The following is a 26,119-nucleotide window of genomic DNA, read 5'->3' as shown; positions in this document are numbered from 1 at the left end:
AGGAATTTTCTTTGGTTGAGCACACACAATCAAATAAATCATTAATCAAGAAAAGGGTGAAATGATGCGTACGTTTTGTTTACGTTCAGTTTTTCCCCTTTAAAAAAATATCTGTTCTTTGATCGCGGGCATCTAGGGAAAAGTTAAAGCTCCTCTCAGGTGTTGGGAGCTCAAATTCTCCAAAAAAAATGATGGCAAAATTTCACTTAAATTGTAACATAATGTGAAAGACGATTTCATTTAAGACACCTCTGCAAATACCCCCCCCCCCCCCTTGAAAAAAATGTGCTTGGAGACAAATATTGATAAAAGAAGACATCATTTGGGTTTTCTGTTGTACACAGAACACTGATTTTTTTATTTTTATCAATAGGCCCTTTTCGACTTCAAACAAATTTGTTTTGAAAATCCTTGCAGAAATGTGTCTCAGTGTATTATGCTCTGGCTCCTAACCATTTGAAGCCAGAGCATATAACACTGAGTTCCCATAGGACATATATTTATTCGGATGGTCATATTTCAGCCAATACTTAACATATTAAATTGGTTTTCGACATTTGGACATTGATTTTGATGCTCTTTCAGAACATGAAGAAAAATTGAGAAATTCTAAAAATAGATTTTTATGACGTCACAGCTTCGGTACTCTATAGCGCTCCGATCTAAAAAGGAATGATAACATTATAAAATCATGATGGTATACATCTTTTTTAATTACTTTACTTTGGCGGGTGTCACTTAATATTCAAACCTGTAAGACAATTATGATTTTTAGCGGATCAAAAATGACCCTCACATTTTGTACATAACTGGAAAAACATTTCCCCCCAAAATGTGACCCCTTTGCGAAGCGCGGAGGCTTTGACGTTTCATTAAATTATTAGAGAGAGAAGACGATTCGTTGTACCGTTCTCGACTCTTAATCCTTGTCTGAATTGAGTTCCCGCCCCCCCCCCCCTTCCCGCGCGTAGTGCGGAAGCTTTCACGTTTAATTAAATTATAAGGAAAAGGGGACGATTCTTTGTACCATTCTCGACTCTTCCTTGTCTGAATTAAGTTTTACCTTGCCCGTGTGATGCGCGTAAGCCTTGACGGTTCATTAAATTATTAGAGGAAGAAGACGAATCGTTTTACCATTCTCGTCTCTTAATCCTTCTTTGAATTCAGTTTTCCCCCTTCAAAGCGAAGCGTGAAAACGTTGACGTTTCATTAAATTATTAGAGAAAGAAGATGATTCGTTGTACCGTCATCGACTCTTTATCCTTGTCTGAATTGAGTTCCCCCCCCCCTCCCGCGCGAAGCGCGGAGGCTTTGACGTTTCATTAAATTATTAGAGAGAGAAGACGATTCGTTGTACCGTTCTCGACTCTTAATCCTTGTCTGAATTGAGTTCCCGCCCCCTCCCCCTCCTGCGCGAAGCGCGGAAGCTTTGACGTTACATTAAATTATAAGGGAAAGGAGACGATTCTTTGTACCATTCTCTACTCTTAATCATTGTCTGAATTGAGTTCCCGCCCCCCCCCCCTCTTCCCGCGCGAAGCGCGGAAACGTTGACGTTTCATTAAAGTATTAGAGAAAGAAGATGATTCGTTGTACCGTCATCGACTCTTTATCCTTGTCTGAATTGAGTTCCCTCCCCCCCCCCATTCTCGCGCGAAGCGCGGAAGCTTTGACGTTTCATTAGATTATTAGAGAAAGAAGACGATTCGTTGTACCGTTCTCGACTCTTAATCCTTGTCTGAATTGAGTTCCCGCCCCCCCCCCCTCCCGAGCGAAGCGCGGAAACGTTGACGTTTCATTAAATTATTGGAGAAAGAAGATGATTCGTTTTACCATTCTCGACTCCCAATCCTTGTCTGAATTCAGTTGCCCCCCTCCCGAGCGATGCGCGGAAGCTTTGACATTTCATTAAATTATTGGAGAAAGAAGACGATTCGTTGTACCGTTCTATATTACAGCTACCATGGATAAATCACGGCCGGGAGCGTCATAATTTTGTGTTATCGGGCGAGGGCCGGGGCCGGGGCGTAGCGACCAAACGAGATTTTGCAATGTTGAATGCTGAAATTATGCATTCTAAAAAATCCCTAAGCCCGATATGTACGTTCTTTCCGCTATATTTATTTCTAGCTATATTTCTAAATTTCCTGGGAGACTTGTCCCCATATCGGGCCCAGGATCGCCGCCCCTAGCTGTCCATGATTACTACCAACATGAGTTCTAATACAATCACAAGCGAGTCGATACGAGCTGAATCCAAATGAAGGGCAAAATAAGAGTTGTCAAGCGGCCCTACCGTTAATTTAAAATTTGACTGTTGAGTATATAATTTCTATTTAAAAGACATCCAAAATGTTGTGCCCTTTTCAAATTTCTCACTAAAGAGTGATGACCGCAGGGGCTGTTCTAGTTAACGTTTAACTTTGAATCCGCGGCTCGAGATTTTATGCGGCCGGCCCGGCCCCCCTCTATTCAATAACGTTTGCCAATGAGCCTTCTGGAATGTCCCCTAATCTCCCGATTACAGTTTTCCCATATTTGTCGTTACTGTCACTTAGCGCCATTTCCTTGCCTTTCCCCCTTTCTCACCGACTTTTCTTTTCCCCACCCCCCCCCCCCCCTCACCCTCTCAGTGTTATCTATAGGGTACGCACATGTATGTTCCCTCTCTTTGAAAGCACCCCTCTGTCTCCGGTGTGTAAAGTCAGTACGGGCCGGATTTTTGTGTATTGCGGGCCGGACTTTGTTTCGTGAAAAGTAACTCTTTATCGGAAATTTAGGGAACACAAATTCGGTCCCTCCTACCCCGGAGTTAGAGGGAGGGGGGGGGGGGGGGCTTTTTATTTATCTTTTCTCTTCTATTTTCTTTTCTCTTCTTTTTTCCTTTCTCTTCTCCTTTCTTTTCTCTTCTCCTTTTTTTTCTCCTCTTCTCCTTTCTTTTTTTCTCTTCTTTTCTTCCTCTTTTTTTTCTTCCTTTTTTTTGCGCCGCCAATAGGGGGGGGGGGGGGCCGCGGCCGTTTCGGCCCCCCCCCTGGATCCGCCACTGAATTATACAACTCTATGCTTTATCCTCATCTAGATGCTGAACAGGCGTTGATGAGTAGAAGTAGAAGTAGAAGTTTGCATGAAAACAAGTACACAATGGGCCAATCCTGTTAATGGCTCATCAAGTATACGCATAAAGTAACTGCGTGTATTTTCTTTAAAACTTTGCACATACATGTGCAAATGTCGTGACGAATATAACCCCCTGGATCCGCCTCTTTAAAGAACATAATATATACTGCTTCTGCAAAACATATTAAAAAAAAGTGTAGCCCTATATACTTATGACCGATGATGGCGACAACGGTGAGCCTGATTCAATTCTTCGGCAGGATTTAAAAAAAAATCAAAAGTTTTATTTTCGATTAAAATTCCCCTTCATTTGAAGAGATCCAATCGATTGTCAAAAAATATACGTCCCATTCTTTAAAATTTCCCTGGTGTTTATATTAGATTCCACTTACATCAGACCTCCTTTCCATATTAATTCAGGCCTACCAGTACCACCGAAATAGATTCCTTTCATTATGATCGAGATTCTTCAGAAAAAATTGATTGAATGCTGTGCGCATGCGCAATACGTGTGGCTCGATCTTTTTTAGCAAACGCCGCGCCGTGAACGATCAAGGGAGTCGACCAAATTGTGCATAATCTTCTCTAGCTAAACACAAACCAGGCAAAATGGGCGAAGAAATCGGGTAAGAGTCAGAGCTGGAATGAAAGGTGTTGATGTTGTAAATGAAATTGAAATTACTGTCGTTGTCACTGACTTGTGTGAATTTAGATCGACATTTTAAATTGAACTTCCACATGCGTTCTGTGCATGCAATACCCGCACATCTCCAAAAATTACGAGTGGGACTTCAATGTCAAATTTGTACATGTGTAGTGTAGTCAGGTAAATCTGATAGTCATAGGGAGCTCCAGAACCTAAGCTACTGGACTTCAAATCCATAAAGATGTTGTTTTATATTATCAAAATGCTTCATTTGATTTTACATCTTATATTATCTTAGTTATTTAAAGAATAAATGTGCCCAAACTAGTCGCAATTTGAGCAGGAACTTGAGGAAGTGAAGAACTTCTCATTTAACAGTAGGGGCGCTGGTCCGAGAATGAGGATCGTCCTCATAAACAAGGATATCCTCATAAACGAAGACAAAATGTGTCCTCAAAAATAAGGGTCGTCTGCATTTTCGAGGACGTTTTTTTTCATCGGCGCTCTGGGGGTTTCATGTTACAGAACGGCCCGCTGGCGATGCCAAAAATGGATTCCCCGGGGGAAAATAACCCTAGTTGTCCGTCTACTTTTATGGGTTGTCCGTCTTCCCAAGGATTTATTGCTCATAATGTGAAGGTCTATGTACAAAGTCAATGTAAATTGCATCAAGAAAATTATTGCAGAATCCGTTTTTTGCATCGCCAATGCGCCGATCAAAAATATGAAACGTCTGCAAAAATGCAGACGGTCCTTATTTTTGAGGACGCATCGGTCAGTGTTAAAGAAGACGATCCTCGTTTATGAAGACGATCCTTATTCTCGGACCAGCGCCCCTACTAGTACTGTTTAACAAGAAAGTCAAGATAGAGTTAAGGAGCCGGTTTTCGGCCACTTAAGACAAAATCCTATTTTTTGGACCCTTTACTTCCTATTTATTATCATTTTTTGTTTAAATCATGAAGCAAATATTATTATTATATAAACAAAACAAGAATCCCAGAAAAAGATCATGAATTGCCATGACAATATTCATTTCAATTTTCACATGTACAAAGTCAATAGGAAGCGCTCGCGCGCGCCGTGCGTTTCCACGCTGATCTATAGCACAAGCGGGCGGAGCAGGTATCCCACGCCGGAGCTCCCCGGTGCTCGCCTGGTCGAAAACTAGCACTGCCGTGATCGGAAATTGGAATCTGAATTAGACTAGCATATCGTGCGTGCGTTGTGGTGTCCGGCTGCATTGATTTAATACATGCGATGAGATACTTTTGAGCTTGCGACTAACACAAAATCGGGCTCTAAATCTGAAAAATACTTGAAATAAAGCTCATTTTATCTTACCCATATTTCTTACAGACACGCGTAAGATACTCAATTTTTCAGATTTCGGTAGCGGGACCGCCGATTACATCGCTAAAACGTGATATTTTAGGATATATTTCGATTGCAAATGTGGTTCTTCAGTGACTCTGGCATGGTTTGGTATGTGTGGGATATGTGATATGCTATTATGCGATGTATTTTAAAGGGATTTTACCATGCATCCACCGGATCGGCCGAAAACTGGAGCTGGTCGATTACCCCCTCTACTCTATCAAGGCTTTTACTACAACTTTCGTCATCTATAGTTTGACTTGATTATAACATCTCCTGTTTTTATTTTTCAGAAAAATATTTGTTGGTGGTGTTGACCGCAACACACATGCAGGTAAGAACTGTACTGTCAGTAGCAGGATTAGTAAAAACAATTTGGATAATCAGTTTATTTACATTATTGATTGTTAATATAAAATATGAAACTATAATTTTGCAAAATGAAAGAATGTTGATGATTATGATGTTTGAATACATTTGCAGAAATAGCTAACGTAATTGTTCCTTAATTTACACCTCAGAACAATGTGTCAAAAGTGACTACTTTTTTTTTTAATGCCTTTTATTTTGTTGTTCATGAATTTGGATTTGTAGTAAAATATATTGAGTTCTAAATACTACTTGTGTGTTGAATCTCCTTTGGAAGATTGATGTATAGTAAAAACAAAAGAAGTGATGTTTATTTTCAATCAGAAATTCTCTATTGATGATTTTGATAACATCAATAATCATGATAGTACTCTTTAAGTTTAAGCCTAAGGAGTGTTATTTTTCAGAGAATTTCTTTCCCCTCCCTCTCTTCATCTGTCTGGCTGACTTGTTTTGATTTTCAAATGTTAATTACTAACGACCCTCCTTGACCTCAGATACATTCCGAGCATACTTCGAGAAGTTTGGAAAGCTGAGTGATATTATCTTGATGATGGATAAAGATAAACCTGGTCAGAACAAAGGCTTTGGTTTTGTGACGTTTGCTGACCCGGCCTGCGTAGACGATGTGACCAACGAAAAGAACCACAACCTGGAAGGAAAAGGGGTAAACTCTTATTTCTTATAACTATAACAACCTTAAGATTTGTAAGGTGCAAATCCACTTTGCTCAAGATGCACTCAGTAGATGAAATCACTTAAAGGCATGATGTACAAAAGAACAACATTAATTAAGTTCATCATCTGATATTATTGCCTTTATGTAATAAATTGAAATTATAGGAATGTGAAAATTTAACATGTAAATGAGTGATTTTTTTGCTATGCAGTCTGAGTTTGAGCTCTGTAAATAATTTTCACATTCAATAAAAAATGAGGAAAGAGTCAAGAAAATACAACTTCTTTTTAACAGTTTTTTTTTGTATTCATCTATAAACAAGACTAAACAAAAATGGCAGATCTTCTGTTGCATTACTATTCATCATTCAAAGGGTAGTACATGTATTTCCTGATTTTGTCTAGATTCTAATAGAGAAGTGTGTCATGTTTTGATTGTAGCTTGATTGCAAACGTTGCAAAGCTCGAGGATCAGAGAAGAGAATGGGACCAGGTGATCAGAGAACTAAGAAGGTCTTTGTGGGAGGTATCTCACAACAAGCTACCAAAGAAGATCTCTATGAACTATTCAGATCACATGGAAATGTAAGTATTCTCATTAAAGGGGGTTCCAAACCTTAAAGCCCCTCTAAAGTGTGGGGAGCTCCAAATTGTATTGACTGGAAATTTAGTGACCAAATTGCCAATTTGAGATATGTATAGATGGTAGTTGGCTCATATTGCCAACAATCGTATGTTTAATATGGATCTAATTCACAAATCAACTTTTTACAAGAATTGGATGCCCTTTGATAATCACCGACTATGTGTAACATAAAATGATAAATATAACAGTGGAAAAAAAAACCAGGATAACGGAGAAGGTGCAAAATAAGTTAAACAGAATTAAAGCTATTAGATTTACCTCAATTATTTGCTTCGAATGAAGAATTATGGTGTATGAGCATATCATATGTGATTGTAGTTCAGTTACTTTATCTGTGTCTACAATTAGATATATGCAGAGATATATTGGAGACTGAATGGTCTTTTAATTTGTTTTTGTTCGACATTTCATTTGTAGGTGGAAGATGTACATATTATGAACGACACCGACACTGGAAAACACAGAGGTATGTTTGAAACAAAAACTGTACAGATGTAGTCCATTATAACTAATTCTAGAGTGTATGTTTTGTGGTGAAGTAAAATTTGATTATAATGTACTTACATGCATGTATTCAAGCAAAATAAGTGATATTTGAAGAGAGGGGATAGATAACCCTAGCATATTTTAGAACACTCCTGTTTTTACCGTCATGGATTTTTTTAATAAAAATGTCATACCATGTAATTTATGATTTTCATTAATTTACTGAATACAATAGACGAGAAATAGATATGTAGTCATCGACCGGTAAAAACTTTTGCACCTCTCAACATAGGTGAAAGATATGTGTTTTTATCGGACTCAAAGTGATGCACAAGAAGTAACTGAGAGATTTAAAGATTTGCCTACAAGACATTTTTAATTTGTGAGTCGCATATGTATATGGGTACTTGTTACCTCCAAGGTTTTAACTATGATTTCATGGTTATAAAGTATAGGCCTAGGATTTTAACTATTTTTTTCTTCTTTACTTTGCTAATGAATGAAAAAGTATGGTAATCTTGTACCTTAACTGTATTGTATTCTCTCCTAAGTTTTTTCCGTTTTCATGTAGGTATATCCAGAGTAAGCTGTAAGACTTTGTTTCTTCTACAGTGCAATGCAAGGTTGTTTTCTGGCTTTTTATCCTCCACGGAAGATACTTCATTTGTTTGATCGGGAGATCTAGACCAAAATCGAAATCATGAAAGTGACCACAAAATAGATATCATGAAAGTGACCACAAAATAGATTAGAACAAACTTCTTCTATATGGTCAGAAGGTTGCTGTTGAAGTATAACTCCAACTTTAATGTAATGAATACAAAAAATTATATTTTGCTATACTGGCTTCAAACTTGCATGCACTGTAGAAGGTAGGTCAGTCTTGTATTTGTACCAGTAAGCTTTAATGTTTACGTTATTATGGAATGGCATGTATCTACTACCTACGTACCTACCTACCTACCTACCTATCTATCCTGATCGTACTGTATCTACATGTAGGCTTCGGCTTTGTGACGTTGGATAGTGAAGAAGCCGTAGAGAAATTGGTCCGAATGCACCATCTGGAGCTCAAGGGAAATCGGTAGAGTTTTAAGTCTTATCTTAATTATTTCTTTTTTTCTGCGTGAATGAGAGAAAGAGAGAGAGAGAGAGAGAGGAAGGGGAAGCGACATAGCAAGAACTTGGAAATATTACAGTGAAATCGAGAATGGGATCTGCTTTGAAATTGTTCTTACTCAGAATTTTTTGTTTTACTAATTTAAATTGGCACAATTTTTTTCTTTCTTTCTTTCCTGTCCTTGAGAAAGGTCGATTTTAGAATTACAATCACCCCCAAAATGCTAGAAACAAAAATATGGTTCCAGAACTGTAATATTTTGCATAAGATTTCAAGAATATGCAAAGAAGAAATCGCTGTGATTTTTCACAGTGATTTTACTTCTGTCTCCTACAACGAGATACAAATACACTTTATTGATGAGAAATCGGTTTGCTTGTGTGAGTGATAGTTGAGTTTGATTGTAACATCCTACAATGGGCAGTTAATTTATAATAAGTTAAAGTACTTGGAGCGCAATTGTAGTGTAGTGTAAATGTATTTAAACTACTTTTTAAATACCTTTAAGAAAAGCTAAATGAACACTTTAAGTTAAGTACCTTACAGTATTCAAATGTTTTAAGTTTAAGCATTGGTTTATCATTTGCATGAAAAAATTTCACTAATTTACTGTTACTTAGTAATGAATAGTATTACTTATAGTTAAGTCGTATGTCATTACATTACGTGAAGGAAAAATATTACCATACTGTACCTACAGATTCATTCAGTAGAAGTATTGTATCATGATTTACCATTTCTCTTAAGCGTACTTAAGCGTAATTTGTATACTAGTGAACAGAAATTGTTTTTGAGAAAGAAGACCGTCTGAGATATACGCCGCTCTGCATGCTCCAAGTAGTTTAATTTATTCAAAGAATTTGCTTTTCATTTCATGAATATTTTTTTTTATTGTTGTTGGGAGTGTTATATAAGGATCAAAATGATTGAATATTCTTAATCCTTATATGTACACAAGGGCTCCACACTAACTTTTTTTGGAAGGGGGTCTGGTTTTAAACTTTTTACAGTCTGTATGCATGAGCTCTATGTTAAAATTTTAGAATTTTGAGGGCCCAGACTTGGATTTTGGGAACCTGTGTGTCCTGGGAACCTGTTAGTGTTGAGCCCTGCGTACACATATACATGTATCTTCTCACTTTAAAGAGAAGTTATTAAACAGAGCACAATCTTTTGAAATGTGCAATGAATTTTGCAAAAATATTGGAAGTTTTTGAACTATTGGTAAAGCCATGCACACGTTTAACAATATCTACTAACCATTTATCATTGTGTATCCTGTTCAATGTTCAAATTTCAAATTGCTTAGGACCTGTTTGAGGTGTATTAATATTTTATGTGGGATGTGGGGGAAACACACCGTAATTGCATGCTTCAGTGATCAGCCACTGTAATTATCAATCATTACTAGTATGTGACAGAGTATTGATGCCTCAATCACACCCAGGCCTTAAATTTTAATATTTTTAGGGCAAGGCCACTTTTCTGTAAGGGCACATTCCTATATTACAGTACAAATAGGAAGAATTGGAAAGGGCCCCAAAAATCTCCAAGGCCAATGAGAGGGGCATTGAGGCCAATCGAAAGGGCATCCACGACCATGACCTTGGTGACCTTGGATTAATTTAAGCTCTGCTCACCACTCATCTGACTCCGCATACGCCCTGAACCGAGCAATTCTTAGCGTACCATGGGTTAATGCAATTGCTTGTTGGTTTGGTGTCGGTCTCCTAAGTGTGACTTGGGTACAAGAACCTATCCATGATTCTGAAACTTAATGAAATTTGAAAGGACAGGTCTCCTAAATCTTTCCTTGCTCCTATGCCTACATCATACATAACATGTATGCAATTCTATGACCTTCAATAGCTGGTCCTACTCCATGTTTACATGTGATTTTTCAGTATCTTAACATTTATTGAACTTTTTTAGTTGATTGGTTGTTTTTTCATTGAAAAACAACTTAATTTCTATCCAACATTGGAATGTGACATCTTACCTCAGACTATCAAATAGCTGCAATTCTAGCAATGGGACTAACAATGGAAAGAGAAGATTTTGGTTTGGAACTGGAAATTTCATTGTGAATATCAGTAATATATATTTTTTAGGATGTCAGAATGGCACTTCTTTTAGCTTGAGGAATAGCTTATTCAGAATTTGCAAAAATTTAGTTTTTATTGTGCATCAATGATTTTTCATTGATCCACAGACACTGCGTAGGGTTTTCATCCCAGGAAGTTGATTAGATTTGTTCTGATAATCTTTTTGTCTCATTCTGATAATGTTTTCATTTTAATCGGTGACAGTTGATTGACCCATTTTGTTAGGCTGCACAAAAGAAAAACACATTCTTATATATGTTTAGAACTTTAATCTGACTAGAAGTTACTGATCATCTTTAAGAAAGATAGCACAAGATGATTTGAATTTGATGGAAGTATACCTGGGAAATCATAATTAAGTAATCTATAGATTTAGGAAATAATTGATTTCAGTGATTTATTGATAGTTCTGGGTTACCAGGTCACATATTTCTAGATGGTAGAAAACTTTTCCTCATTTAAAAGTTATTATTTATTTATTTATTTATTTTTTGGTTTGTTCTTGTTCTTTGTTGATACATCTACATTTTGGCAAATGGTACATTTTTATGAAATTCAAAGCAACCGAGGCAAATTGATTTCCATCATCCAATGAAGTTTATGGTTATGATGTTACCTTATAGACAGGCAAACAAACAACATCAATAATATTTAGTGCTCGAAAATCAGTACGTACGCTTATAAAAATCTTATAAAACACTCCAGAAAGATATATTCAAAAGTTGGTAAGATTTCTCTAATAAATATCAAAGAAAATTCCCTCACCAATTTAAGGATTCACTTTGGAAAATATTTGCTTGTGATATTTCACACACACTTAAATGTAAGCAAAAAAATAAAAGTGATGAAAAGATGGGCGAAAGTCAAACAAATAGAAATGAGGCAGCAAGAGAGTTTGATTGTTTGGAAATTAAGATGAGTTAATTTCAATTGTGTCATCTTGGTCAAGTGACTGATTTAATGTAGCCCCCCCCCCCCCCCCCCCCCCAAGGGTAGTAATTCTTTGTATCTTTCTCCCTAATGAATTTACCCTGAGGGACTTTCTTTGATATTAACATGTTATATAACAACCTTTCACCAAGTAGTTTCTTCAGTCAGGATATTTGATTGGATTTTATGAAAAAAGATTGATGCAAACTTGTCATAGATAGCATCATACACATACCAACAATATATGCAACGATGCGAACCTCTTTTATAATTATTAGTCTTCACTTTTAAATAAATCATAACTCTCTTACTGTCCATTTATCAATCCATGCCTCTGATTTTTCTGCTTTAATTCATATGAACATTTGATAGTCCCTTAAAAGCCGTTGGTACGAGTCTCGTTGATAAGATTAACCTTGTTTTAACTTCCATTCCAATTAACCTAACTTCTAACAACTATCCTGCATGATTCAACTGCTATTGTATAATTGACATGGTTTTGGTTTTATGTTGGTTTAGATGGAGATCAAGAAGGCCCAGCCTAAGATGAACCGAGGGTTCGGAGGTCCAGGAGGACAGGGTGGCCCAGGGGGTCCAGGAGGCTTCCCGCAGGGGGGTAACTGGAACCAAGGTGGTGGTCAAGGAGGATACGGAGGAGGCGGCAGCAACGGCTACGGAGGCGGCAACCAATGGGGTCAGCAAATGGGTAGGTAGTGACCCATAGAACAAACAAATCAAGATGCATCAGAGTTTGTATGCTTCTGCAACCAAAGGTGGTGCCGGAGGCATTATGTTCTCCAGGGACCCGTCTTACAAAGAGTTGATATCAATCGCAACTATGTACATAAGAGATAGGAGACCGCAAACTTGCGATTGATTGGAGGACTTACGATTGATCCAAATCAACCTTAACTCTTTGTAAGACAGGGCCCAGTTGTCTCTCCATCTGTTCATCTGTCCTACTTTTTGATAACTTAAGAACCATTAAATGAATTTAACCAAACTTTGATCAAGTATTGTATGAGCATGCAAGGATTAAACTGATTAAGATTTTTGGTGTAATAGGTAAAAGGTCACAGGGTCATGAAAGTGTTACAAAATTACTAGAAATATTTTAAAAATTTTGGCATATCGATGTGGTTAAAGTTGCAGTCACAGTCATCTTGTTAACCTTTTGTTCATGAAGTACAAACTTTAATTGCATAGTATGATTATTAGAATAAGCTTTCTGAGTAATTGTAAGAAACATTGTATGCTGATTGTCAGGTCAATACGGTGGTGGACAGCAAGGTGGTGGTTACCAGCAACAGCGAGGTGGTGGTCAACAGCCAGGCTACAACAGGCAACAGCAGCAACCACAATCAGGCTATGGTCAACAAGGACAACAAAGTTATGGAGGTAGGTAGGGATGTAATGTGGCTGGTTATTCCTGTAGAATGCATCAAGCCCATTTATAGTATGTCCTCAGAATACTATCACGCTAATGGGCTAGAAAATTGAAAGATAATGTGAAATTCGGGTTATCCTGAAAATCCAAGTGTACCAGAATCTTTCAACTTTCGAACAAATGGTATGAAATATATAAATGAAAAACTTCTGCTGATTGAAGTTGGCTAGAAAGATTCATTGGTAGTTCCTTGGTTCAGGGTTAGTGATGACTAATAAATGATGCCAAAGCTTATCAATGTATGTTTGGTTTGGGGATTTTCATAAATTTAGCAGTACTATGGTATTTTGTAGATGATCAAGTATTCAGCGTGACTTTCAGCCATTATCTCAGAAGGTAATTGTTTCATTACCTAAGCTTAGATTAACTTTGAAATTGTTAATGGCCTTGGAAGGAAGCACAATATTGCAATGGTAGCGTGTCTCACTACTGTAATGTCCATTACTAGATCAAGCAAGTTACAAGTATCTACTGTTACTTACTGATATACTGTACCTTTATTTTTTATTATTTCCTCATGAAAATGGCCGAGTCAGTAGCACTTTAAATCAGTAATGCTTCTAACTCCATACATGCCAACTGTTCAGATTAAAGAGGAACATTCCTCTTTTTGGGAGAAGATAATTATCATTTTAATGCAGGTGTTCATCTTCCTGTACAAATTTGTCTGTAGTATTGAATAGGAGAGTTAGGATTGTTCCTCTTTTTTTGAAAATAGCATAATTTGTACAGATTTCTGATTTTCAAATGTTGGCATGTATGTAACTCTAACCCTACCATCCCTTTGCTTGTGCAAAATTATCATAATTTATTTTTAGTCAGGGACATATTAAGGCATGTAATAAATAGATAATTTGATGTTGAGTGAATTCCCATGAGCATGTCTTGTGGACACACTCTAACAAAGCACATTTGAGTTTATATACCACCTTAATAAAATGATGATGTCACTTTTTAAGTAGCATGTAATATCCAATGCTGTGTATATACCAGTGAATGTGTTTGATGTACTCGTACTGTCCAATCCTGATCGTCCTATCTTGCAGGAAGACACAGTGGGGGAGGTGATAGTATTGGAGGCGAAAAATCTCGCAACGGTAAACTCTCAAATAGCCCTCAGTCAGACAGTCTTAGTTTTATATCTGTTAGATTAAAGAAATACTACTTTGAATTAACGATGGATATGGAAAGGATGATCATGTGTTTCCTACTGTACCCAAAGTATAAATATAATGGCAGTCTTGCTGATGAAATCATATGTAATAATGATGGTGAAGATAACAATAGTAATCATAACAATAATAAAGTTATAATAATATTAACTGTTAAAATTCTTAAAGGGCCCTTTTTCTCTCAAGCTTCATAGCATTGAATCTATAAAGAATCTGAGTTAACAATTTTTACTCATAGAGATATTTATATCACCCCAATAGTCAAAAGTTATTAAAGATATATGACTTATCCAAACTTCAAACTTTTCTTATGTTTGTTAAAATACAAATATGATTATATTTAAAAAAAAAATGAAATTATAATACCTTGGTACATGTATCTGCATGATTTTAAAAAGATTTTAGTTATTGAAGAGTAAAGACATAGAATTATCTGGCTAGTGGTGGTCAACCAGATCACCTGATTTTAGTAGCAAAATATAACTAAAAACAGACTGAAAGTGAGTATTGACTGTCTGATGGGGCTCGTGTTTTTTTCTGGTGCTATTTTGCAAACTAATTGATTTTCTGGTGTTTTTATTCTAACATTGCTTTTTTAATTTATGAATAGTGTTTGAATTTTTCAAGTTTACTTAAGCTTACTTAGTTTTCTTTCTTGTTGTTATTCTTTGCTTCACATAAAGTGGAGTTTTTCTTGCATGAACTTTTATTTATTTTTTAATACTTTTTTAATTTGTTCTATTTTCTTCTGAAAAAATTCAATATCCACAAAATACATGTTTAATTTACGGTACTCAAATCAGGGGCTTCAGCATTGTTCTGTCGATGCCACTATTGGATTGAGGCATTAAATGTTTTATTTGTTTATGGTAGACTATCACAAGATGTGGCAAATATTCTTGTCTTTATAATGCAGTATTGGTACATGTATTTCCTTTGTAACTACTTCCAATACACAAGAGGTAGATTAAGTTATGTGGCTTGGAAAAAAGTGTACTAGTATTCCAAAATAAGATTGTGATGGAAAAAAAAAACCCTGTGACCTTTCATAATTGTTATCAAACATAGTTGTTATTACTAGCCGTGTAAACCAACCTATTTATTGTGGTGCGTGCATCAATTTTTGTCGTCGTTGTTACACATTGTAGCTATAAGCCTACACATGGAAGATATGATTATTCCAAAGTACTTACAGTGATAGATGTATACTCAAACAGGAAAAAAGGTTCATGAGCTTTGATTTCCTCATGAGTGTTAATTATTTTGCAGAAATTTCAAATATTCATTGATAACACAAAATATTACATGGAGTTATGTCAACATTCTTGCATGAAAAAACAAAAGTTGCATAAGAAAATAGGCTATTCCTACAAGATGATATGATATTATCTGCTAATAAATTTGAATTTTTGTAACATATTTTCATAAGAGGAATAATCATACAGGCTTTATTCAAATGATAGTCTTTTTGAGACATGAACATTTAATGAAATGTTAATGACTTCTCTTTTTTTTTTTACAAGAACTTTAGGGGAATTTATAAAAATCCTATGTTGTGATTCAATTATTTCATCTAAACCGACTTTGAAATATGTGAACCTTTCATGAACCCTAGATTTACCGGTTTTACAGTAATATACTAGTATGATGCTAGTTTATGAATCAGTTTTTACTTCATCATGCTGTGTTTGTTACAAGGTTACTTAAGAAGAATTCACCATACTAGAGTACCTACTGCACCCTATCTTTGATCGGGGGAATTCTTTTGCTTCTTTATTTTATAGAGGTGGTTGTTGATATTTATACTGAGATGTTAATTTCATTCTTGTTCATACCTGGTTCTAGAGTCTGATGAATTGCTTTTCTGTTCTTTCCAGATGCACAGGTTCTCTTAAACTCTTTGGTCCTTATCCTACTGTCCAGTTAAACCCGACACATGGTCTAAAATCATGTATAACAATTTTGAATATATAGACTTCAAACAAACTTCCTTTGTTGAACTTGATTTTGAACAAAAGTGTCTGGTTTAATGTTAGTAGAATACAGTGTTGTTGCTGTTGTTTCAGTCTTATGACATTTTATGCTTCATGGCAATATGTATTCATGTTGGTGTTTTTACATTACACTTGTTTTTATCTGACAATTATGTGGTGATTTTCGAGTTCACAAGACTCGAATCGTCAGGGGTACTTTCATCTGTTATTTTCCTTTAGTGTGTGTGTATTTCTTCAACCATTTTGGTTGGAAAGAAGAGTCCATCCTAACAGGTTAGCTTTAATAAAAGCAAAAAAAAGTAAACTAGATCAGTGAAATATATAGGAAACTCTGATAAAGGGTTGGAAAGTGGTGACTTTGTAATCTATCAAACACATAACACAGTCAAATCTGTCTACAGCGACCACCCAAGAGAAACACAAAAAGTGGCCTTTGTAGACAGGTTGCTTTAGTACATGATTCAATGAGAAACCATTTTCAAGGGAAACAACAAATGTGGCCTTTGTAGACAGGTGGTCACTAAAGCAGGTTTGACTGTAGTTCTTTGATTCTTTACAAGCAGTTCTCAATTTCCTTGACTTCAATAACTGTCTCATTCTTTATCAGAAGTTCCCGTAATCTTCACTGATGCAATCTGTTTCTTTTTTCTTGGCTAAAAAAAAAGGCAACTTTCTGTCATGTTAGACTCTTCCTTGTGATATTATTTTGAGGAGTGACTTGATAATGATTGATGTTTGTGATTGCTTATTTTGCTGCTAGGTGCACAAAGCTATGGTAGTTATGGAGGCTATGGACAGGCACAGCAGGACCCCTATGGCCAACAACAACAGGCAGCACCTCAGCAGCAGTATGCAAGCCAAGGTTAGCTTACAATACAATACCACCTGTCTCATTTTCACTCTAATCTTTTCTGTTCATTATTCAGTCCCATTTTCATCCCCACCCCACCCCATTTTCATTCCCACCCCACCCCATTTTCATTGCCCCCACCCCCTCCCCGCCCCATTTCCAAACCTCACCAATCTCAATGCCTTTATAACACTGGACTACATGAGAGACCTGGGGTCCTAAGTCGAGCTTACAAATTATGGACAGCCATTGATTGGTAGCCTTAAAATCAAATATATTCAAAAGCGAAAATTCAAGTAATTTAGACTTTTTATAAATTCCACATCAAGAACATGAAATCTCCTTGATAATAGGAAAAATTAATGATTTGAAACAACATTTTACGCCTTTTAAAATAATTTTCACAAAGTATTTTCATAGATGCTAACTGCTTTCCATAATTGTTAAGTCCTACTTTGGATCTTAGTGAAACACCCTCTGGGTTTGTTTTCAATAAGAAACAAAATGACTTGGATTTCTTTGTGACTTTTCCTGTGCACATGGTTACAATTGCATCCGAGGTTTTATAACACAACCACCTCGGCCTTGAGTAGCAATGGCAAGCGATGGCAAAGATTTAGTGCTGATAGGTTCTAAGCTCGGGTTCCTTTCCAATTTGTAAAGAATGTAGGATGCTTTACATTGACTTTCTGATTATGTTTGCCAGAGAGACAATTATGCAAATCAGGTTTTTAACAAGGAAAATGTCTATTAAAGATGTTCATGTGTGGGTATATAGTCATTCGTGAAGTAGGCAACTTGGCAATCACTACATAACACTGGGCCAATGGGTAATACGTTCCTGTGCGTACGTCGAGGTGCTGCCCTCTATATACCCACGCTTGAGCAACTTCAATATCTAAGCATTATTCTCAACATCTTATGTATTTACATTTGAACTATTTTTTTTCTCAACAAATATTTTTCACAAAGCTGAATATTCAATATTGTTTTTATTTTTAGGATCGATGGGTAGCTACGCTCAAGAAGCATCCGGCTATGGACCTCAGAGAGGAAACTACAACCAAGGTTATAGTCAAGGTCTGTATTCAAATATAACTGTTTTTATCATTGTAATGTTTGCAGAGGCCTGGCATGGGGCAAGTATCCCTCTGTCACCTCCACATCAAATGGCTAACAAACCTTCTTCAGGGAATGATAATGATGATGCAAGTGATATGAAAAAGCTATTGAACAAGAAATGTGCAAAGTGCATGACCAGAATACCAGTTCTAAATAAGCGATTTTGCTTGGCTATTAAACCAATTGCTTTAGCTTCAGTGTGATATGAAGCTCATTTCTAGCTTATAATGAGAAACAGATATATGATTTTTAAGCAAATGGACAAGGTTTAGAAGTTTAGAGTTGTCTTTATTTGTAATTATTTTAATGGATTAATTAGAATTGCCCAATTTCAATTATGGAATGAATTTCCTTATCCGTTTTATCAATTCCTGTGTTCTCACAAACTAGTTTGCATCAACAACCAAATATGACTATTCCCAATAAGTTAATCCACTATTATATTTGAAGAAGGAGCAAGGGAGGGGGGGGGGGGGGGCAATTTGCCCCCTCATGACAAATTTCTGACCAAGAACAAGAAACGAATTCTCATTAGTTGTTGTAACAGGTTAGGAATCACTTTATAGTTAAGAAATGCGCAAAGTGGATGCATATTCTCAAAATTCATGATGCAAACCAGCCACCAAAAGTTTTTGTTTCATAGAAAGTTGAAATGTTTGTAAGCCACTCCTGACGCAAGTTCTGGATCCCCCCCCCCGACTCAAATTGAATTAAAGTAAATGTTGAATTGTGTTCATGTTCACACAGCAGCTCCCCAGACACAGACACCCACGCCACAGCCACCACAGCAGCAGAACTATGCACAGGTGGAAAGCGGTCAAGACATGTATGGCACCAACAACTACGGCAAGGCTAACATGGGGGGAAACCAGTTCCATCCATACAGTCGATAATCAGCTAACCAGGAGCTCGTGAGAACAACCCTCAGTCTCACATATCTGTTCTCTATGTTTGGTATGAAGGGCTGTTTTCATGGCTGGTATTTTCATGATCCTGCTTGTAAATCATCCCATTTTGTGTGTCCAGTTCTATGATATTGTTGGAGGGGGGGGGGGGGGGGGGGGATAATTTGGTCTTTGTATAGCTTGTTTAACTTTGAATGTAATCACTGACAGTCTGGTGTAGTCCTTATGCAAATTTGTTTAAATAATTGCACGTTATTATATGGTTCGTATAATAAAGAGTGAAATAGAATATTTGACACAGTGTGAATACCTGCAAAAAAGATATATGCTTTGGTTTGGTCCATAGTTGTGCAAATTGGGTTTGCTACAAGGCTTCTACAATTGTCATGTGTTGAGACTCTCAAAGGAATTGAATTCTGGCATTCCATCTATTGGTTGAAAAGATATCAAAACATCTCAATAGGTTCATTTTGGAAGATGAATTGCTTTGTATAAAAAATACACAATAGTTGAAAACATCACTGACTTGAAAAAAATAAAAATAAATAGAAGTTGAAATCAATGTAAAAGATCATAGTGTTCTTTAGAAAGACACTTTCACTTTTTAGCAATGTGAATTCCAGTTAGCATTTCACCAGTGTTGACTTTTATTCTGTACAATTATCAGATAATCCAAAATGGCAGTAGTGACAGGTTTTTTCTATTACTGGATAAGATGTCTCAAATTCTTCACCCTGCCTCCATATTTCTATCAGTGTTCCGGCTAAACCTCAGGGCTGTGATTTGTCATACATGTTCAAGATTTGGGTGAATTAGAAATCAGTTTGGCAGTTTTCATTAGAACGAGGCCTTCATAAATGGGTTTGTACAAACATAATTTTACAATGTACATTTGACATATTTCAAACCTGTTTGCTCTGTTAATCCATGGTACCTTGTTTGCAGTGAAAATGTCGATCACATGGTTTATTCTTAACAGTAGGTTAGATTATGGATTTAATGATCAGTCAATTTAATCCTACATCGGCATAATGCACCAGGCTTCCTCTTATCTATATTATTTATTTTTTGATATTTTTGCTTATGGTTAAAAAAAAAGATTTCATTCCCTAGATTTATCTGCTTTCTGTACTGATTTTTATTTCAAACATAAAAAAAATCATGGAAATATGATTTTCCTTTATTGACGAGTGTTTTTCTTTGGAGTTGTTATGTGTTTATGTCTTAAGATTGAGGGCTGGATTGTTTTGTCTTGGGAAGTATAAGAAGTCACACGTACCATTTTCATTTGTAGATATTAATTCATAACTGCTTTTGTTAATTTAATTGCCTTGAATGTGATTGCAACAATACTGACTACTGTTTATGTAGGATGCGTGACAATCTAGAGCATTTAGAAATGATGAATTCTTTGTTTAAATGAATGCATTTGACTCATGGAGTCTACTAGAGTGGTATTATTGTCAAAGACATACTTATATTTACACCTGTTATCTACTCTCATACAGTATTCAGAGAATAGCAAGGTTTGTTGAAATGCCTACACAATGTTATTTAGACCTCAAGATTTTGTATTTTGTCAGTTCATTCCTGTTAGGTGTTCACATGTTTAAATCCCTAGCACTGTTAGTCTTCAATCCAATTTCAGTTTAAAATCTAGATGAACAATGAAAAATGAACGGCACTTTTCTCATTATTATGTACATTATTCAGCAGCTTTGTATAAAAAGAAGACGTTAAAATTCCCTTTTTGCCATGATGATTGATTGATATTGTAGAATGTATATCTTGCTTGGGAGGCTGTTTAATATGAGTAATATGCTGTCAGTCACATTTCTAGATTCATGATTTGACTCTCGTAAGTCCATGCAAATGTTAATTTCAATACAATTGGGTTAAGTCCATATTATTGAGCTGATAATTCTGTTTCATTTTTCCCACTGTGTTATCACTTGTCTGTAATGATGAAATGGATTTTTTTGTTCTATATTTTTGAAAGAGAAAATTGATTAAAAGATTCCACATGTTTTTACCTAGAAAATGTTTGCCATTTCCTCCTCATTTCACAAGATGGCAGCATTACTTGCTTTGCTGGATCTCTTGGATGTCTTTAAATTAGGTGGTGTTTCACTATATTGCTGATGTATTGTGAAATTTTAACGTGTGTGTGTGTATTTGTGTGTTGGGGTGAGACCAGGAACAGTTCTAGACTAGTAAATTTGGGAGGAGGGGGGGGGGGGGGGGGGGTAAAGGGTTCTTGCATTTTCCACTTGAGCCTTGCTTGCATTCATTCATTTATAATCAAGATTTATTTATTTATTTATTTTTTAATTCAATTTTTTTTTAAAAATTTATTTATTCTTCTTCTTCTTCTTCTTCTCATTTTTATTTATTTTTTTTTTTTGGGTGGGGGGGGGGGGGGGGGGGGGGGAGGCTTGACTCCCCAGCAAACCTCTAGAACCACTAATGGGTGCGATAATTTGGGGAGGGCTAATATTCAATCTCCACGTTTTGGGCCTATGGGATAATAAAGGGTCCTAGTGGATGAGTAATAATTATGATGATTTGATAAGTGATAAGGTATACATAATTACATGCATTATCATCATCCAGCACATTAACATTCTACATCCTACATAATTAACATAGGCATAACATTATAAAACTTTACATAAAGGAGATAGAAAAATAATAAAAGGAAAGAAAATGTGTTTATATAAAAAGCAGATAATTGAAGGTGTGCTTGAAACCTTCAATTCTATCAACCAATTTTGGATTTTAGAGACTTCTCTAAAAATGTACGACTTTTTTTTTTCTTTCCAGTATTTCTTTAAGCATTTGTCAGGAATTTTAAAAATGTTAAAACCAGCATTGTGTCTTTACTCTTATCAGAAAAATGGGGAAATCAACATTACATGTATTATTCATTGTATATTTTGTTCACTTGATGGAATTTTTTAAAATCTCCCGTCAGATATTTGATCCAACAAAATCTCTCTCATAAAAAGAAATAATGATATTACAAAAAATTAATCAATCAGTGCCCCTGTTTCAGTTTGATATAAAACTTTTGACTTTTTAGCATTTTTTTATTTTTATACAAATGATGAAAAAGAAAAAGAAAAAATATATATTGATTGATTACTAATATACAACAATCTATACAATCTCAGTTTAGTCCGGCAGCCATCTCGATATACCTTGTTTTAGGGTCTATAGTTTTTTTTTCTTCGGATTATTGTTCCTTAGACCATCAATTTGAAGAATTCGATTGCTGACACTCTGTCAGCATTGAGCAATTTGAGATATGTGACGTCATACAAAATGGCCGCCAAAATCCCCTTTTTAACCAAAATTAATGATATAAAAAGTTTTAACAGCATTTTACTACATTAAATGGCAGTCAAATATCTTAATTTTTTTCTAGAATCATCACTAAATAAAAATTGCGATGCTGTATGATCACAAATGATATGCAAATTTGCATAATTCGGAATGGCGCCCTCTATAGACACATTAACTTGAATAGTTCAAAATGATGGCCAAATACCAATTTCTAACATGAGATTATCATATGTCATGAGTCAGATGCACTGGATACATTGAGTAAAAATTGGGCTGCACATTTATTTTTATTTTGTAATTTTATACTCGAAGAAAACATGGTTGAATTTTATGCTCTCTGTCCCATAGATATGAGGTGGCATATGGTGATAAATGCCCATTTTCAGTGACAGCGTTAAGAAACTAGATTTGTATTCTAAGGTACTAGATTCTTTTAAATTAACCTACAAATTACGAACTACCGATACGATACAGGACTATATCCGTTTATAAGTTTGCTTCAAAATCTTGAAATTTGTTTAAAAGCCCTCTAAAGTGTTGGGAGCCCTAAAATATTCCATGCGGAAGAGGGTGTCATTTAACACTTAATTCTGCAAAGTGAGGTCGTGACTGTAATGCGTGCTTCCACACGCATGTTTGCAAATGAGCTCTCTTTTAATAACATTTTCTACAAACGCTTGAGGTAGTTTGAGGTAGTGAGGCAAGGTTTGGGGGTATTTGGAGCTCCTAGTCTTCGGACCCTTGATAGCCACACGTTGATACGAGCCTCTGACATTCAGTTGGTTGTTGACTGTCCATAACATGAAGCAAAGCATTGAGTAGGTTGAGTGATGACATATGACCATGCTGCATCAACATTGCCAACTGAGTCCTAAGGGAGTCGAATCTTCTGCTTCATCACTTTTTAGCATTGTACCCTATCCAATGCCAAAGTATGCCCCAAGAGTGTCGCATCCCGTCAACGCATGTCCTGCCAACATCGATGGAATGATATCTCCTAACTTGTCTACATTAGCAGGAACATCAATAACAGTTCAATTTGTGAAGGGGCGTCTCCATGGTCATTGGCGTTTTATAAGTCCGTCATGTAGATAATGATCGATGCAAAAGTAGTACGTAGACGTCTGTGTCATCCACTAGGACCCTAACATACATCTTCTCATTAGCATCAATTCAAATCGCTTGCTGTACTTCGATGCTGCCTGCTTCATCATAACTATGATGTGGACAGACCTTTCCTTGCCATGACATCACTGCCTGGAATCACTTCAACAGGAACCTCATCTTGACGGTAAAGGCCTGCTTGTGCTTTTACCTATTTCTGAGCACCCAATCATCCTGCAGACTCGCGCATATAATTACGATGTCGATCAACTGTAGTTTGTTGTCATGAAAAGATAGTGAAGTTAGCAACACTAGAGACACGTTTCAACAACTTCTCTCCCTAGCTTTATTGATCTTTCCAAAGCTTTTGACTGCGTACAACATAAACGCCTATGGAAGATTATGAGCTGGATGGGCTTTCCAGCATATATAATTCAACTCATCCAGTCGCTCTACCAATACCTAGAAGCAACAGTAAGAACAGAGAATGGCTACACCGAAAGGTTCACTATTGGTCAAGTTGTCCGTCAAGGCTGCATCCTATCACCATCTATGCTGTATTCATTATGAGAAAGGCATTTTATGGTCAAGTTTCTGTTGGTGGACGAACGATCACCAACCTAAGATACGCCGACAATACAACACTCTCTGGCGTATTGATGGGGAAGGGTTGGGGGGGGGGGGGGGGTTGGGGACAGTTAAACCCCCAAACAAAATTCAAACTGTTTTTTCTATATATTCGATACCAGTGATTTACAAATTTTGCTGAAATGACATGATTTTCCTGGGTTTTTTCTCACTTTTTAGTAAATTATTATTTGTTAAGCGTATGTTGGAAAATGACAAATCCTAAATTCACAGTCAAGCAAAAAATATGCTTATTTAAAAGCCTACATGTCAGGGTCCGCAGAACAGCGGGGCTCAGGGGACTCGAGCCCCCTCACTTTTTGTATAAAGTATGTTGAAGAGAACTAGAAAGAAAGAAAGAAAGTGACCCGAGGTGAAATGAGGTATCAAAATATGTTCATCTTACAGTTAATAAATGCCTGAAACCCTTGAGCTTCCAGGGGCTGTGCCCCTTGAACACCACGCCAATTTGCGCTCCTCTCTTCCTGATCGTAAATACTTCACCCCACCCCCACCCCGATTTAAAAAAAGTTCTGCGGGGCCTGCATGTAACATGTATGAGTGGTGGTGATGCAGATTGTTTTTCTGCCCCTCTAAGTGTTTTTTGCTCAGTATGCCACTGACAACACTTATAACAAGAACATCAGAATAACTACTAGAACTCTTTAAAAAAGAGTGAAGGATGCAAGTGAATAATTTGGACCCTACCTCAATGGGAAAAAGACCTAGATCATGATTGGTGGAAATTAACTACATGTAACAGAGCATGGTGGTTGATGGAGAAGAAGTTGATCAAGTGGACAAGTTTATATAATGTTCTTGGGTCAATGATTGTCAAGGAGGGTGGAAGCTCGGCAATATCTGCCTTTGAAATGTGGTGTTGGAGGAAGCTATACTTGGGATATCATGAAGAGATTACAACACCAATGGACACAATTAATGTCCATCATCGGAGATCAACCGCCACTTGCTACCAGGATTGACGGTACAAGCTACAATAGTTTGGTCACGTTAGCAGAAGATCAGGAGACAACCTTGACAAATTATCATTCAAGGTACCTTTGAAGGAACACGTAACAAAGGAAGACTCAAGCTCAGATGGACTGACGACCTTCGGGAAATCACTAGCCACCCTCTAAATACTAAAGACACTCTACCGGATTGCAGGAGACAGATGCCGATCAAAAGGTCTCATCAAACGGGTCACAATGGTGAGCCATGATCTATATGACAACGACGACGACGACGAATAGTAAGAGATAGTTTCTTGGAGGGCAGCAGTGACGCGGGACTCAGTTGGAAGACTCTCGACCCGTTATGACCTCTAGATACTCTCGGATCTGTCAAACACCAAGCAAAAATCAGATTTTCATCCACAGCAGAGCACAACCATCAATGACTGTAATTGTTCCAGTGTCTCATGCCTGGCTGACATCTCAACTTTTGTCAAATTCTATAAGTCCGTCTTTGACATGGGAGTGCTCGTTTCCAGAATCATCAAAAAGTGCTGTTGGGACTGGTGAAAGCTCTTATGACAAAATGTCCTTGATATTGACCTCTCTTGAACTTGTCTGCAGTCCTATTACTCTGGAGTAGATCAACTTTTCATAGATTTTCGTATCCCAACATTGACTTCTTCATGGCAGCCATGGTTTGAACTTTCTTGGACATTGTGTCATAGAATCCACCAGGTAATATCTTTTGAAATTCATGCATCTGTCTAGTATAGATGTCAACTGCTTTATCCACATTCACTGACGTTGGAGCAATGCTGGTCTAAATAAAGCCTATCAATTGAATAATAATGTGTGCCGTAAAACCACTTCTCACCGATTTGATGAAAAATGAATTCTTTCATAGCCATTTTTTTTCTTGACATATGTAGGGTAGGTGTAGGGAATTGGAGACCACCAAGCTTGAACCCATCACTGTCTGTCCGTGTTGGCTCCAATATTGATATAGTGACAAATGTGGCCTTAAACAACACTTCTGCATATATCCAATTCATTTCGAAGACTACAATGCGTTCTCTCTCCGAGAAAATTGGCAAAATTGACCAAGATATTAGCAATTTTGATC

The 26,119-nt window shown here is 36.6% G+C and overlaps 1 protein-coding gene across 1 annotated transcript; it reads left to right on the top strand.

Moving 5' to 3' along the window:
* Positions 1-3,660: 3,660 nt before the first annotated feature.
* On the top strand, positions 3,661-19,500 carry SSAP (stage specific activator protein). The gene is given in 14 exon segments (NM_214619.1): positions 3,661-3,743; positions 5,434-5,474; positions 6,007-6,176; positions 6,629-6,772; positions 7,251-7,299; positions 8,322-8,395; positions 8,398-8,403; positions 11,994-12,180; positions 12,741-12,872; positions 16,848-16,899; positions 16,901-16,949; positions 17,940-17,963; positions 17,966-18,017; positions 18,807-19,500. Coding segments are annotated over 14 exon segments (1,143 nt in total). The 5' UTR covers positions 3,661-3,726; the 3' UTR covers positions 18,953-19,500.
* The last annotated feature ends 6,619 nt before the right edge of the window (positions 19,501-26,119 follow it).

This window comes from Strongylocentrotus purpuratus, unplaced genomic scaffold (assembly GCF_000002235.5).
Source record: "Strongylocentrotus purpuratus isolate Spur 01 unplaced genomic scaffold, Spur_5.0 spur5_scaffold_3, whole genome shotgun sequence".
Lineage (NCBI taxonomy): Eukaryota > Metazoa > Echinodermata > Echinoidea > Camarodonta > Strongylocentrotidae > Strongylocentrotus > Strongylocentrotus purpuratus.
This window is presented reverse-complemented; position numbering and strand designations above follow the sequence as displayed.